At 40.7% G+C, this 17,500-nt stretch overlaps 1 protein-coding gene across 2 annotated transcripts in view; it reads left to right on the top strand.

Annotated features, from left to right (window-relative positions):
• The window catches only part of LOC135216322 (serine/threonine-protein kinase SIK3-like), a 1,037,686-nt gene that overhangs the window by 841,876 nt on the left and 178,310 nt on the right, over positions 1-17,500 (top strand). For both annotated transcript variants that reach the window (XM_064251493.1, XM_064251492.1), the window contains one exon: positions 16,109-16,236. In XM_064251493.1, coding sequence (XP_064107563.1) covers positions 16,109-16,236 — 128 coding nt within the window. The remainder of the gene's footprint in view (positions 1-16,108; positions 16,237-17,500) is intronic.

Raw genomic sequence — 17,500 nt, 5'->3', positions numbered from 1 at the left:
CAATGATTGAACAGTATTGAAATTATATATGGGCGAAACACCGCTGGATGGCAGAGTGGTGCTGGCGGGACGGCTTCAAGAGGGGAGGGAGTCATGACGATACTGACGATGGTTTGGCAGGAAATTTGGTTTTATTTTCTTGGAAGGTCATCTTGCAAATTATGCCGTGCAAAACTGTTTATCATTTCCTTAGTTATATACACTGTACAGTGCGAGTACAGTGAAAACCGGGGACATTTCCACGGGACAGAAGTAGCTGGGAACAGGTCACTGAAAACGGACCGGACGTCTGGTCACCTTAGCCTATTGAAGATCGGTGCCAATCCCCACTTAACAGTTGCATATGTATGATATTTATACATATCTCTTCCCATGTTTTCTTTGTATGCCTTTGTTTGTTAGTGTGTTTACTTCTACATGTGGCATTTCATTATTGTTGACATCACCATCTCTATATGGTGTGTGGATTCTTGGCGCACTACCACATGTTGCCATTTTTCTTTGTTGCTTTCTTTGATTTACAGAGCACAGTATTTCATTACAAGTTTAGTAGACTCTAAATATGATTAGCATACATATAAAAATAGAACATTTTAGCACTGTTGCTATTTTTTCTCTAATTACGATAAAAATATTTAAAATGCAAATTTGTAGATGGGAGTATATTGTGCTATTTATAACCAAAGCCGTGGTAACACCATCCAAAGAAAGGGGTGTATGCAGATGCTTGTACCTTACCCACATGATTGCGTATATCTTTTGGGTTGTAAAAATAAAAAAAGTGAGAAAATACAGTAAAAATATAAATGAAAATAGTGTAATAGTATATAAATAAACGTGAAGGAGCATGTGCTTTACTGTATAAGCTTCAATGTAGTAAGTGATAACTCTCTCTCTCTCTCTCTCTCTCTCTCTCTCTCTCTCTCTCTCTCTCTCTCTCTCTCTCTCTCTCTCTCAAAACATTTCTTTTTTATTTTGCTCTGTTACTGTAGTTACAATACTGTACAGAATAAGAAATCAAGTTTAGAGTAAAGGCTGGCATAGATGGCGAACGGTGGACATGCTTGTGAGGAGAATCATTTGATGATCCCGAATTGAATGTAAAGACTTCACACCTATTAAGTCATCTCTTGGTGTAGTGACAAGAGTTGAAGAGGCGTTTCTGTTGTTTTAAAGGTAAACCAAGTCATTTTTAGGAGATTTGTAACTGGGTTAAGGGACATGTAAATCTGTGCTATTGAAATGAATGAGCCAAGTGGGGATACAAAGTCTGGGAATTGAGTGTTTGAGAAAGATGCAAAACTGCCATGGGGCAGATGGTCTATATCCCCATTAGTGAGATGGTCTTCATACGTTTTGCTAAATTCTTTTACAGTATCATTAACTACCTGGAATCACAAGTCATTATTTCGTATGTAATTTTTAGGATGTCTACCCTTCAGAATGCTTGTAAGTCAAAGGGTTGTATTTTACAATTTTTAAATATGTAACTGACCTGGCAGTTATATACATAGCTATATTCTCTGACGTCATGACGTCACGACAGACTTTTCGAAACTCGCGGCAATCGCCGACCGTCGGTCAGGTGATCGTTACCTGTACGCCCTCTAGATAGTTACCTGGAAACCTCAGATTTTCTCTGTCGCCCGAGCCGGCAACTTCATTGTTGTGGGCTCCTCGATAGGTCTTTCGTACTCCCTAGAGTATTTCATCGTTGGGTGAAGTATTTTATTGGCTTTCACTGTTGTTGACTTGGATTGATTTTGGATTTGTTTTTGGATTACTCAATTAACAATGTCGGACTCGGGAGTTGTGTATAGAGTCTGCTGTAAAGGGGGGTGTAGGGTTAGAATTCCCAAAGCTTCTCTTGATCCCCACACACTTTGTGTGAGTTGTAGGGGTAGAATTTGCACTTTTGAGAATAGATGTGAGCTTGATTTTGGATGATAAGGAGTGGAAGGAGTTGGACAAGTATGTCCGTAAGCTCGAGAGAGATACAATTAGAAGAACTAAGAGTTCCCTTTCCCGTTCATCAACGAGTCAGGAAGTGGTAGATAATCCCATAGTTCCTTCCCCTGCTCCTTCTGAGCGTAATTTAGTAGAAGTATCAGCTCCCGAATTTGTCTCCGAGTCGGGGGCGAAGGACTCAACCTTTGCAGGTATTCAAGCGGTGCTTGAAAAAATGGGACAACAGATTGCCTCTCTTAATGAGCAGGGCAATCGCACTTGGACTGTCGTAAGTGCTTTAAGTACAGGTGCTAAAGTCAGTGTAAGTGATAAGTTTAGTGTTAGTGCCAGTGTAGTGGAGGGTGCGTCCGATCGGTCCTGTCGCGCTCCTAGACCCAGAGCTCTTACAACCTCCCGGACCCATGGGAGACGTAAAGTCGAAAGTCTAAGGGAGGCGAGAGGCTCTAGTATCCGGTCGGGCATGCCCTCAAGCAAACCTGCTGACGCTTCCCAGGTTGCTTCAGACAGCCGTAGAAAAGGCGCGTCGAGTGTGTTTGGTTCATCATCCGATGACGTCTCCCCGCGTCGAGGATGGCGAGAGACTACTTCCTCTCGTCCTCTCAAGAGGAAATTACCTCGTGTTTGTGAGGTCTCATCAGATGAGCAACTGCCGGGCTGCAGTCACTGGAGTTCTCCGGAGAGGTTTTCGTCATCGGAAGCCTCGCCAGCTAAACAGAGCAAGACAGTGCTTTCAATGCACGCTCCTCTTCCTCCTTCGACTTGGGAGGATTTACCTAGGGAGCTTCCTACCAAGCGTCCTCAGGAAGCCTTAGAAGAATCGACTCCTCCGGCTGCAGTTCGTGCGGGCGAATCTGACGAGTTACCCTCTCCCGCGAGGGACAATGAAGCCAAGAATATGCTGCAAGATATGCAACAGCAGCTGTCTGTACTTATGGAAAAGCTGCAAGAACCCAAGCGTCAGTCTGACGCCCCGGGAGTGATGAAGACTTCACGAAGCGTCAATGCCAAGAAGAACACAGACAACCAGGATGCTTCCAATTTACTCGGACATGACACTTCCGAGCGTGACGCCAGCGCGCGTAAGAGCAAAGAGGGTGACGCCAGCGCGCATGAGAGAGAAGGATGTGACGCCGACACTCGTAAGCATGACGCCTCGGCGGTTTCTGGTGCCAAGGAACGCATCGAGACCAATGACGCTCCGGCTTTGGCTTTAACTACATCATCCGATGCGGAACGAGACAGAGAGAGACCTTCAGAGATGTTGGAGGTAGTTTCGGAAGAGGAGACGAAAGAACAAGTTCCTCCTTCCGACTATAAGACTCTTATGCTTCTGTTTCAAGAGCTTTTTGAAACAGATTTCAAGCCCGCAGCACCTCTTCTCCCCTGTCTCAGTTCTTTTGTGGAAGAACACAGAATAAGACTGCCTTTACTAAGATGGTTCTTTCCATTTCGGCCAAGAAAGCGCTTGCGAAGATGAACGACTGGATGAGAGAGAAAAAGGAGCGAGGCAAAACTGCTTTCGTTTTTCCTCCTGCAAGATTGGCTTCGAAATCCAGCGTTTGGTATGAGACTGGGGAAGTTCTGGGCCTGGGAGTACCTGCCTCCTCTCAGGCAGACTTCTCCAGTATCGTCGATGCCAATCATAGACACGCCTTAACAGCGGCGAAGGTGATGTGGTCGATGCAAGAGTTCGATCATTTACTGAAGGGCGTGTTTAGAGTGTTTGAGGTCCTGAACTTTTTAGGCTAATCTCTGAGTGCTCTCGCCAAGAAAGTGGAAGAGAAGGATTCAACGGACATATCTAACCGTCTGAGTGTGATGCCTTGTATGGACAAGGCTTTACGTGATGGAACTAATGAAGTGGCAGCGATTTTCACGGCAGGGATCGTGAAGAAAAGGTCCCTCCTCTGCTCCTTTACAGCTAAAGGGGTCACACAGGTACAAAGAGCAGAGCTTTTGTTTGCCCCCTTTACTAAATTTCTTTTTCCACAGGAGATTATTAGAGATATTGCCACTTCATTGACTCAGAAGACCACACAGGACCTAATATCGAAGGCAGCCAGTGGGGTTTTGCCTTCTTCGTTTGCGACCAAGAGAGCGAGAGAGGAGAAGCAACCACAACAGTTTTTTCGAGGAAAACAGCCCCGAGGGACGTTGGGAACTTCTAGAAAGCCCTCCAGAAAAGGTAGCAAGCTTCCTTCCAAAAGGAGGCCATGATCAGACAGTCCTTCAGACACAAATAGGAGCCAGGCTTTCTTTGTTTTGGGAAGCCTGGAGGGACAGAGGGGCAGACAACTGGACCCTTCAGATACTAAGGGAGGGCTACAAGATCCCTTTTTACGCCAAACCTCCCATAGTTTTAGATCCCCTCGACTTAACAGCGAATTACAGGGACAGCAGCAAGAGATTCGCGTCGTAAAAGAACAAGTAGAGCTTTTATGCTCTTAAAAAAGGCGATAGAACCTGTTTCACCCCAAGAGAATCCGGGGTTCTACAATCGCGACTGTTTTTTGGTACCCAATAGGCTCGGGGATGGAGACCCGTTCTGGATGTCAGTGCCCTAAAGAACGACCTTCAGTCGTTCGTGAAGATGAAATTCACGATGGAAACAACGCAATCAGTGCTATCGGCGTTGAGACCGGGAGATTGGATGGTCTCATTAGACCTACAGGATGCTTATTTTCATGTCCCCATCCACCCGAGCTCTCGGAAGTACCTCAGGTTCTTATTCGAAGGAAGAGTATTCCAGTTCAGGGCTCTTTGCTTCGGGCTCAGCACGGTGCCACAAATATTCACAGCTATTATGGCGAATGTAGCCAAATGGCTACACGAAGGGGGGATCCGCATTTCTCTTTATCTGGACGATTGGCTTCTCAGGGCCAACTCCAAGAAACAGTGTCTGGAGGATATGAAAATAACCCTGAACCTAGTACGGGAACTAGGGCTAGTGGTGAACCTGGAAAAGTCTCACCTGGAGCCCTCTCGCTCGATCATTTATTTGGGAGTTCTGATGAACTCTCAGGATTTTCGGGCTTCTCCCTCCCAGGAGAGACAAGACCGATGCCTGAATCAGGTGCAGGAATTCCTGGGGAGACAACAATGTTCGACGAGGGAATGGATGAGTCTTTTGGGGACCATTTCCTCGATCGAACAGTTCATCTCACTGGGAAGACTGCACCTCAGACCTCTGCAATTTTACCTCAACAAAAATTGGAAAAGGAAGGAACAAAGACTTTCAGACACCTTCCCAATTTCAGCAGAGGTCAAGAAAGACTTGATGTGGTGGCTGGATCCAGCGAAGCTGGGAGAAGGAGTTTCACTTCAACAATTGAACCCACAGCTAATACTGTTCTCAGACGCATCTGACCTAGGCTGGGGAGCGACTCTGGGGAACAGGGAAATTTCGGGAAGATGGAGCGAAACCGAAAGAAATTGGCATATCAACAAGAAAGAGCTGATGGCAGCTTTTCTAGCTCTTCAGGCATTCGAGGAATGTGTGGCAGGCAAAGTAGTGGAAATAAGCATGGACAACGTGACTGCTCTAGCGTATGTCAAGAAACAAGGAGGCACCCACTCCTTTTCTCTGAACGAGACAGCCAAGAATCTGTTGCTATGGGCAAAGGACAGAAATATCGACCTCCAAACGAGATTTGTACAAGGAGAATTAAATGTCAGAGCGGACCTCTTGAGCCGGAAAAATCAGGTCCTGCCAACAGAATGGACTCTCAAGTTAGAGGTATGCAAAAATGCTATGGAGGTTATGGGGGCAACCTTCCATAGACTTGTTTGCAACCAACAAGACAAGGAGGATGCAGACGTTCTGCTCACCTGTGCCAGATCCACAAGCGGTAGCAGTAGACGCGTTCCTCATGAACTGGGAAGGACTGGATCTGTACGCCCTTCCCTCCCTTCAAAGTGATACACAAAGTATTAAAGAAGTTCGCGCAGTCCGAAGGAACCAGAATGACCCTGATAGCCCCGTACGGGCCGACGCGAGACTGGTTCGCAGAGATGTTGCAGTGGCTAGTGGAAGTTCCAAGAACCCTTCCGTTGCTTCCAGATCTGCTCAGACTTCAAACGGTATCACAGGAATACCCGCACTCTTCAGCTAACTGCCTTTCGACTGTCGAAAAGCTCCTTAGAGCTAGAGGCTTTTCGCGAGAGGCAGCTAAAGCTATCGCCAGATCAAGAAGGGCTTCGACCATCAACGTCTACCAGTCGAAGTGGGAGGTATTTAGAAACTGGTGTAAGGAGAAGAAGGTGTCCTCGTCCAACACATCTGTGAGCCAGATCGCAGACTTCCTTCTTCACTTAAAACTTAAAGTAGGTCTAGCCACTACTACAATTAAGGGATACAGGAGCATGCTGGCATCAGTCTTTAGACATAGAGGACTGGACTTGTCTAGGAATCAAGATCTTCACGACTTAATTAGATCTTTTGATACTACGAAACAAAAGAGTGAACAACTACCAGGATGGAATCTGGACGTAGTACCTAAAGGTTTTTGTTTTTAATGTCTGACAAGTTTGAGCCGATCCAGGAGAGCTCGTTCAGGAATTTAACCAGGAAGACACTTTTTCTAGTCGCTCTCGCTACTGCAAGGAGAGTAAGCGAGATTCAAGCTATGGACAAAAGAGTTGGAATTAGTAGATCTAAAGCGGCTTGTTCAACCACTTTAGGTTTCTTAGCCAAGAATGAAACTCCAACCAATCCTTGGCCTAGGTCTTTTACGATCCCCAGCCTTGGAGATTTTGCAGATCAGGAACGTGAAAGGACTCTTTGTCCGGTAAGAGCATTACAGGTTTATTTGCACAGGTGCAAGGACGTTAGGGGGACTTTTGACAACTTATGGTGTTCCGTTAAAGATCCCAAAAGGCCTATGTCAAAGAACGCCTTAGCCTTCTTTATTAGAAGTGTGATTCAAGAAGCTCACACGGAGTGCAATGAAACGTTTTACAAGGCTTTAAAGGTAAAGGCCCATGAAGTGCGAGCAGTCTCGACTTCAATGGCGTTTAGAAAGAATCAGTCCCTTAAAGCCATTTTAGACGCAACATACTGGAGGAGCAGCTCCGTATTTTCTTCTTTTTATCTGAAACAAATAGAAACGGTATATGAAGACTGCAGAACCCTTGGACCGTTCGTAGCCACTGGCTCGGTGTTGGGTGAAGGAGTTGATACCTCTAATCCTACATGTTAGACCCTTGATGTTATTTTTATGGTTGTCTGTTGAAGGTTAGGGGAAACCTTCAACAGTCTAGTGTATATGTGTGTTTTTCAATCTCTTGTATGCAAGGATTGGATGGTTAGATGGTCTTTTGCCTGTTTTAGCCCATGTCAAGGGCATAGGTGGTTTTGTCGCATAGAGGTCACGTCCCGTCGACAAACCCCTTTGAGCTCATCAGCTGCACAGGTCACATCCCTTAGCTGGAGCTCCTAAGGAGAGCAGACTAAAGAGGCAGTACTCGTCAAGTCAGCTTCCTTAGCAGGTAAGAATCTTTAGTTACCTATCAAGTAGTTACCTTACAACGATGTTGCTGTCTCTGACCCTCCTCCAAAGGTGTCAATCAGCTATGTATATAACTGCCAGGTCAGTTACATATTTAAAAATGATATTTTTATTTTAAGATAAATTTTTAAATATACTTACCTGGCAGTTATATAAAATTAGAAACCCACCCACCTCCCCTCAAGAGACTAGAGGGCGAGAAAATCTGAGGTTTCCAGGTAACTATCTAGAGGGCGTACAGGTAACGATCACCTGACCGACGGTCGGCGATTGCCGCGAGTTTCGAAGTCTGTCGTGACGTCATGACGTCAGAGAATATAGCTATGTATATAACTGCCAGGTAAGTATATTTAAAAATTTATCTTAAAATAAAATTATCATTTCTTTGTATATCTATCTATGTTACGTATATAAAAGGCAATGTCTGTCTGTTGTCTGTCTGTCTGTTTGTTCGCTATGCACACCCAGACTAAGAAAACTAGGGCTACTAAAATTTTACCATGGGCTCCCCTTCCTTTCAGGAAGAATTTAGTCAAAATCTGAAATTCAAGAGCCATTTCTATGGGGATCATAAACCATTTTTTCGTGCTCCCTCATTTTTTACAACTTTCGAAGTTGACAACAAGGGCTACCAAATTTTTACCATAGACTCCCCCTCCCTACCATGAAGGTTTTGGTTAAAATCCAAAATTAGAGGGCAGTTTCTAAGGCTGAGTTTTATCAAGGGCCATTTAAGGGGGGCCTCTCAATAAAAATCTTTCCTGAGCAACATGTCACAACATGTATGCACCTGCCATCAACCGGTGGTGCCTGACTGAGCTACTCAGTGACGCAGTAGCATTGGCTGGGGGAAAATGTACATCCAGGTAATTTAGAAGTGAATATGTGTTTGATAACACATCTGAAAGACGTGTACAGATGCTAGTTTTTTTATATTTGTAATGGAATAAGTATTAACATATGAAACTTTTTAGATAAATACAAACTTCATGTAATTTTACTTTCAGCATTCTTTCCTTATACAGTTGAGACAACTTTTCTCTATTATTTGACAGTTCCTAATGAAAACTTAGACCTGTAACAGAAATTTATTGAGTACACACTTTTTGGGTCTCTTAATACTGAATCACCATGAATATAAGGTATAGATTGCCAAATATCATGCTCATTTTGATTTTTTGAGTTATGTGTCCTTCATTTTCGTGTTTGACGAATTGCAAAACCTTATTTCCAGCAACGTTTTGTTCATAATAAACATTTTGTGACTGATTTGCCATTTAGTTATGAAAGAATGTTTTTTCACGTGCTGTCTGGAGGAAATGTTAAGGAACGGATACTAGATATACTATAGTATGAAATGCATTAGACATAATTAACCTTTACTGCATGTGAAATGTACCCAGAAGAAAAGTCTTGCTGTACATACCAAGCCCTTAGTCCACTAATCAGTTATGAATTCTTCTGTACTAGTCCTTTGGGGTAAAGTGTTTGTTGTGCTTCTTAGGATTTACATTTCTCTTTTCAACAATATCCTGATGCAGTTCACATGTAAATATTTTTGTCTTCTTATAAGAGGTTAACAGATGTTGGAGGTTCCCACAACTTTTCTTGTAATATGTTATTGTGAGCACTCACTGTTTCCCTTTTGTTGTTCATAAGTTCTTTTTTTAATTAGTTCATTTCCTTTTTGTATTCTGAACAATAATGGTGTGAAGTTTCTGAGAAAATTCATTTCACATATTAACAATGAATTTTGTTTGTGCTTTGTCCAGGTATCAATTGTCTTACACTCTTAGTATATCACTGTAGTTTTCACTTAGACCATGTGTATTATATATTTTATTTTTTCTGTGTTGCCCTTCCCCTTGATAACAGTTGGGGAAGAATTCCAAGCTAATCATACCTCAGTGGTCTCTTTGAGCTGAATGATGTAGCCTGCAGTTCTTGCAGGTCACCGTGACTAGTGTTCTTGTGTAGGGATCATTAGTTTCTACCTTTGGGTGGTCCTTAAGTCTCGTCCAGAATACTTCCAAGTTCTGTCCTTGAGCCAACTAACTTGGGAATATTATGGTCATGTTTCTCTTTTTGATAGAGATTTTCCTTTTAAGTCTGCAACCTTTCTACAATGGAACCTACTCATCATACAGTCAGTAAAACTGATTCTTCTCTCCAGGCTCTGGCTGTTTTTGAGTTGGCCTATTGTTTCTCCTCCTGCTTCACCCATTGTTTGCCCACTGATGGCATTGCCATTTCCTTTTTGTTTGACATTCTTTCAGGCTCTCCTTCTATGTCTGTGATGTCTTCTGCTTCTCTATGATGATCATTCAGGTTCCTGGTTCTTCACTTGCCCTGGCCTGCCTCTGTGTTCTGAGTTAAAATCATGTCCTGATCTTGTGTAAGTCATCTTTGTAGTCTCTGCTTTAGAGTCTGAATAGCCCATGGAGACCCTTCTGCATTTTTTTTGCCAGGTGCCACGGTATTTTTGACATTGCACAGTTTTTTGAAATTCCTTTGTTCCCAGCTGCTTTGAAATTCTTCAAGTCTTTAAGTGCCGTCTGAGGTATTGATGTCCTTTAGTTTGTCCATACAGTTGCCTTCAATCAGTATTTTCAAGGTTTCTGCTACATCTTAGTTTGTGGTTCCATGTTGGCTTTTGGCTATATTGCTGAGTGTCTTCTACTGATACCTGTGATGTAGCTCTTTTCCCCTTTGTTCATGAAACTTCATCTTCTCTTCATACAGGTTTTATTTCTCTGTTGTCTAGTGATTCAGAGAAATAGATCCCTAGCTCTCTCTTGTATTGAATCATTTCCAAGGGGAGGTTGTTCTTGGATTCTTCTCTCCTGCCCTCTTTTCACTGTTTATGTCCATAAGTTGTGCCAGTGCTAGATTGTTGCAGATTCTGCTATGTCTGTTCATCCCATCCAAGCTCTTTCTAATTGGACTGCTCGGCACACTTTAAGTGCTCCCAGTATGAGGTCTTTGTTTGTTTATTGGTGAAGTGCTGGAGTTGCAATCCTTCAATTTAATGACAGATGCTGACATAGAGTTTCTGGGAAGCTCGGGTCTTAGAATTTTCTTCTCATACTTTGAAGATCCTGGCCTTAATAAGGACATCAGTCTTTGCTCTTGTTTTTGATAAGTTCTATGGGTAAGACCTTTTCTCTGGGCTTGATTTCTCCTATGCCATAAAGGTTCCATTTGGGTGCTTGTGCCTCATTAGCTCATCTCTTGTTTGCAGGCTAGCTGCAGGATGTTGTAGTATTTGTTACAGTATGAAATTTGCTGGTTTGAGTCAGTGAATAAGAGAGGAATGGATGTGGTACTAGTATTATACTTCCTAATGGTTCATCTTTGGCAGTCTCATCTCTCCTCTCAGGCTTGTCTTGATTGTCTGTTTGCCTCATCTTGCATGATGGTAGTCATAATGAGATTAGGAAATATGCCCTTTTATGTCCCGTATGATATGCTCCTGTCAGTGGAGCTCTGTTCCTTGAGGAAGCCAAGGGGAGTTAGGATAAGTCTGCAATGGCTATTTGTTATATTATATTTCTTTAGTCCTTTCACATTAACTTAAAGTTTTTGAGGGCTTAGCCTGCCATAGCCATTTTTGCTTTGCCATATTTCCTTTGGGTGCTTTGGGCTCATTTTCCTCATCTGCTCTCTCAGCTTCCTAGGGTCTTCTTTTTTATGTTGGTAGCATTCAGCTTTTAATTGATGAAAGATAAGACTTCCATGAGACGTATCACTGTTGTACACAATGACATTTTGAGACGCCTCACAAACACTCCTCGCTACCACTCAGCCACACAGTTGTTCATAGAAAACCGCCTGGGCAACTTAAAAATCATTGTAAGGCGAACAGTGTCCAGCCTGATAAAACGAGTGAGAAACAGCAGCAATTCGTTCATACAAAGCATCCTAAGGAGTGAAGCAAGATCTTAATTGTGGGAAAGATGGGAAAATGAGGCCTTTGTTCCCTAAAGGACTTAATCTCTGTATTGGCAAGGTGTCATCTGCAGAATCTATCATTATTATATTTATTGCTGATATTTTACTTTTTCATTATTACTGTGAATACTATCAAGCTAAAGTTTTTCTACATTCAATTTTTGCATTTAGCCCATTGGACCTGATTACTGTAAACGCCTAAGGTCTCTAGCTGAAATTTAAGTTATACAACCTGTGCACTAACTATTATAACTCTCAATGCATTTTTTCCCTCCAATATTATCTCTGTTATTAACAGTATTATTATTACTATTATCTTTTATACTACCTCAGTGCCATTTATTCATTTTTTATCATGTCTCATGTATCTAGATTGTGTATGTTACTGTCTGTATTTTGTAAATTCCATGTATTCTGTATTTTGTATATTCCATGTATATGACCCTGAGGTGAAATAAAGGATATTATTATTATTCCTGCTGTCTCCTCCAACTTTTTCTATGCCAGTCTGGGCCTGTCCTTGGAGCATTTGGGAAGTCTAAGCTTCCAGCAAGTAGATTTAGTTTTTGAGTTTCTTGGCAATGGTCCCCCCCCCTCTTCTTAACATAGATTCCTGCCCCTTGTTGAGGCTGTACAGCGTTCACTGCGGATTGTTGTGTATTTCTTCCTCACTTCTTCAAGAACAAGGACACATGCTTGCACAGCCCAGTCCTCTGATTGTCAAAGTTTTGTTGCTCTGTTGCCTTGCTTCTGTTGATTGCCACCGGGAGATGCATGGATTCCTTGCAACATTAGGTCTTACTAATGGCACTTTAGCAGTAGCTGCCAAAGATTGATTGCAAATGTTTCCTCACTTTTGTTTCTAATAGTTTAACTGATGTTGGGAACATGGAGTCAATGAACAAAGGTTGTCTGGTCCTGAAAGCTGTTTGCTTGTACTTAATTCTGGTCTCTAGCCAATCTGGATACCCTCCCTCATCTTTGTGACCTCTTGTTGAGTTGTTGGTCATACCACAGTTCTTCCTGCATGGTCATGGCAAGTTGTGTATCAACCATTAGTCAGTTCCTTTTCCTAGATATCTAAGAAAAACCATTGCATGTGTGGAGTACTCTGACAAGGCCTATTTATGATGTCTCAGACTGTCAGGCTCCTTCAGTTCTGTTTTCTATAATGGGGTTTAGCATCTTGTTCTGTTGTTATTATACTCCTGGATAATGTTATCTTAACTTTTATCCTGTTGCAGACAGGCACCAAAGTTCATGGTGTTCCCAAAGCTTTGATGACTCATAGCAACAAAGTTTTTTTTTTTTTTACGCCTGCTGTTCTGGCCATTCATGATTGATTTCTTCTTGCTTTGGAGGAGCCTTTTGGAGCAGTCTCCTCCATCAAATTCATGATCTTATGGAAGGTGGCTCTCCAGACATTTTTGAAGCAACCCTTGTAAAAATTCTCAGGGTTTGGTTTGATGGAAAGTTTTCTCATCAGCCTGCTCTTCTCTTTTAATAAGACTTTGCCCTCCCACTTTTAGGCTTTCTCGAGAAGGGATTAGTTTGTAATAGTAATAGAACTTTTCCTGATTTTTGTTTTTTATCTCTTCCAGTCCCAAGAACTTAATGAGCCTCGGAGGTGCTTCTTGATAGTGGTCTGTAGAGCTTAACTTTTTGGGCTCTGGTCAGATGCTGTCTTAGAGTGCCCTTGCTCCTCAACATAACAGTGGGGTCCACAACCTTATTTTACTACACCTTTCATCCCAATTTTTGTCGTTTTGGAGGACTTCCATTTGCTTTAGTTTGTGGCTGAGGATGTTATAGTATAGACCCATCTTGAAATCTGTTTAACATTCTCAATTCTTGAATTGATAGAATTAGAATCTATCAGGACTCATCTTTCTTGTTGGCTATGGTACACTTCTGGTCATGTATAGTTTGATGTTTCTAGGGAGGTTCTCACACAGATCATCATATCGAAGTTTGAGCACCCTCCTTATCTTTTTTGTAAAAATTTTCCTTTTGCCTAGACAAAATCCTTTAGTTTGCCCTTATCTATGCAAGTTAAGGATTTTGGCTACTGGGAAAGACTACAATCCTTAAAATTATATAGTCTAGAAAGAAGAGAACGCTACATGATAATTCAGGCATGGAAACAGATAGAAGAAATTGCCGAAAACATCATGGAGCTAAAAATATCAGAAAGAGCAAGCAGAGGTAGATTAATAGTGCCCAAAACAATACCAGGAAAAATAAGGAAAGCACACAGGACATTAATCCACTACGCACCAGCATCAACAATGCAGCGTCTATTTAATGCGTTGCCAGCTCATCGGAGGAATATATCAGGAGTGAGCGTAGATGTGTTTAAGAATAAGCTCAACAAATATCTAAGCTGTATGCCAGACCATCCAAGATTGGAAGATGCAAAATATACCGGAAGATTAACTAGCAACTCTCTGGTAGACATTAGAGGTGCCTCACACTGAGGGACCTGGGGCAACCCGAACAAGATGTAAGGTCTGTAAGGTGGTGCAGTATCTACAGATATTTCTCTTTGATTCTAATTCTTATACAAGTCATGCATGCAGGCCAGGAGACTTAAGTCATTAACCCTTAATGGACCGATACCATCATATGAGGAACAATAACAGGTTTTGAGAGTTGGATGGAATAACTTGCGGTGAGTATCAATATTATGCGCTGTTGATTTGTAGGAATTGGGCGGAAAAAAAGTTCTATTACTTCAGTGGCATATGACCTAAGTTTACTAATGGCAGCTTTTAGACAGGCTCGGCTCAGTGTTTGTTGGAGTCTCATGAGTCAAAATTTATTTGTGTTCTTGACTTGATGAAGGCATGTTGTGCCCCTCTCACATGACATTTTTATAACTTTGGTCATGAATATACCCATAGGTTGCGAAGAAATATTAGAGATAACGTGCATAATCTAAAGAAGGTGCTGCATCTGCGATCTCGGTAAATTTACGTAAATATTTTAGAACAAATATACTCAGAACTTGTTACTGATTAGTCTTATCTGTTATGATATTGTGTTAGCTTTAATTAATTTTACATAATAAAGTAAAATTAATTATTAGAAAAAAGAATGTATAACTTGGTAAAACTTACGATTGTCTTGTAAAAGAGACAGAAAAGGATTTTGTAAAAAGTCACTTTCAACTTCCCGTGGAAGGTGGGAAAATTTTTTAAACATTTTTTCTTACACCATGTAGATTCGCATGTCTTCCTCTTTCCATTGGTGTAGTTTCTTTTTTCCCCTTAAATTAGCCAACCCCAAAGTTTCCCCAGTCTGGGGTGCTGCATATTATTTTTTTTAGTCCAGTTCTTAAGGGTTAATCATCCTTCTCTTTATGACTTTATCCCTTTACCCTTCAGTGCACATGGAGATGTTTATCTTGTAGCATGTGCCATGGTTAGTATTTGTGGCGAAGTCTTCATCACATCCCTTACTTTGAGCAGCTACTCAGATTTCTGAGGATATTGTTGACTTTGCTGCTCTTCATCTACAGCAGTTGGATTTTTGTGAGTCCTGGATGGCAGGGGTCTGGTCTTTCAATTGTAAGACCTTGGCCGTACTGCTATTTGTCTACAGTAGTTGGATTTAAGCATCAGTCGTTTACTCTGTTCAGAGGTGGTTTTGCATCATTCTTCTACAATGCAACTTAGGCCAATCATGGTCAGTATGGTTTATAAACAAAGTTGTTTTTGCAATAAAACAAGTTTTATACGAACCTGTTAATCCTAGTCTTCAGTATCCTCCCTTACCCTCACTACCAGATGACAGTTGGAACAGATAGATATTATGAGACATTGGTTACTGAACGGCAGTGTGTGACCACTGAGCATGGATTTTCTTCTTTCAGCTCCGCAAGTCAGTTTGGCTGGGTCTGTGTCACATGGAGTCTAGGCTAATAATTATTATAAATTTTATATTAAAACTTTTATTTAAAAGAATTTTTAAAATTCTTTGTTATATGATTTTTGTGACCTGTTTTAACCACACGTATTTTGAATACTGAACCATTCTAACAGAGATTGCTGCTATATTCTTGTTTTATTAGTACGTAGACTTGATAAGATGAACTTTAATATTGCAACTTTCATTAATTATTTTGTCTATGTAAAACTCTTTCAACACTGTATATAGACTTGATTGCATCTACAACATAGCTTGCTGTTTTCTATATTTTGATTAGACTTGAATACTTAAACAGCCTAGTATAGTTGTAACTAGCTTAGAAATTGGCATAGACCTATTAACTTACTTCATGTATTTCTAATCCCTTTTGAATATGTATACCTTTTCTTTACAGCAGACAAGGTAATTATAATTGCTGAGGCCATTTTGGCTTTAAAGATTGTGAAAATGTTTTTAAGTATATACATACATGTATGTATATATATATATATATATATATATATATATATATATATATATATATATATATATATATATATATATGTACTATATATGTACTATATATGTACTATAATATGTATATTATATATATATATATATATATATATATATATATATATATATAATACATATATATATATATATATATATATATATATATATATATATATATCTATATATATATATTTATATGCAAGTCAAGATAAAGTAGTATTACATTTCAGTGACTTTAATTTTTTTCTTTTTGGCAGGTCGAGATTACAAGGATACCCTTTATTTGACATCAGAACGCCATACTTTAATAAGTAATTTCCGACGTGCTTCAGATTCATCTACATTTAGTCTTTCAAATATAAATCAAGAAATGCAGAAGTTACAGGTAAGATTAAAAAAAAATTTTCCTTCTCTGCCATTATATTTCCTTTTCTACTAACATATATATGTATATTATATATGTGTGTATATATATATATATATATATATATATATATATATATATATAGTAAAAGTAACCTCTCAATTAACACGAGGGTTGTTCCTGAAGAGCGCTCGTGAATTAAAAACGCGTTATTTAAACATACTTTTCACATAAGAAATAAGAGTAATAAGGGGGGTTTACTGTACTGTATTATTAGTACAGTGCTGGTCATTGAGATTTGCCGCCCTCTCGTTTTCTATACGTGCCAATCCCACCCCTAACTTGAAAAACCTATACAGCAATAAAAATAAATAGTAACCACTTCAAATTTTAACTACGTACTCATCACGCATGTGCTAATACTTGGAGGGGCCGTACTTATTCTTCTTGCAATCTGCAAGGTGACTGGGCATGGAAGATATCAAACTTTGGCAGAGGTCGGGATCGATCTCCTCCCATACAACATGTATTGCGGCCTTCAGTTTCTCAACCATGGATACGTTCAGAGACTTTGAGGGACTTACAGGGGCCTTACCATGGGAGGGTATGCTCCCATCCCCTGCCGCACTATACTTGGCTACAAGATGGCGAATGGTCCGCTCTTTCGCTCCTGTCTGGTGGCTAATTTCTTTGGTTTACAAACCCAATTTATGACACTCAATTACCCATACAATGTTGTCATGGGATGCATAACCAGTAGACATGATATAGAGGGTGGTCAGAAAGCCCTAAACATCAATGCAAACAGGAAAAAATGTGCACAAAAACACAGTAGATAACTCTACTATGACAGCTCATTACACACTAAGGTCTCTCTCCCTCTCTCTCTCCCATCCACCCACCCACGCTTGGGGAAGAGTTGCTTTAGATGCCAATCAGTGATTTATTGACTCGGGATTTTTTCGAGCGTTTCTAGTGGTGTTATAAGTTTTGCGCAAATGATTGTGCTGCCTGCCAGCACGACAAATCTCAATGACCGGCACTGTATAATGCTATACTCGTTTTTTTTCCATCTGTCCACTCGCCTGTGGTGTTTGCGTGTGGTAACACTGCGTTCCGGACTTTGGATAGTTACATTCAGCTTACATTCAACAATTATAATAATATCCTATTTCGAATATTAACGGTGTAATTTACATACAGTAAATTATTAAAACACTTTTCACTTGCAAATGTACACCCAGATATCCTTTTATTTACCTAAAACTTACACTTAGCGTAACTA

This window comes from Macrobrachium nipponense, chromosome 6 (genome assembly GCF_015104395.2).
Source record: "Macrobrachium nipponense isolate FS-2020 chromosome 6, ASM1510439v2, whole genome shotgun sequence".
Classification (NCBI taxonomy): domain Eukaryota; kingdom Metazoa; phylum Arthropoda; class Malacostraca; order Decapoda; family Palaemonidae; genus Macrobrachium; species Macrobrachium nipponense.
This window is presented reverse-complemented; position numbering and strand designations above follow the sequence as displayed.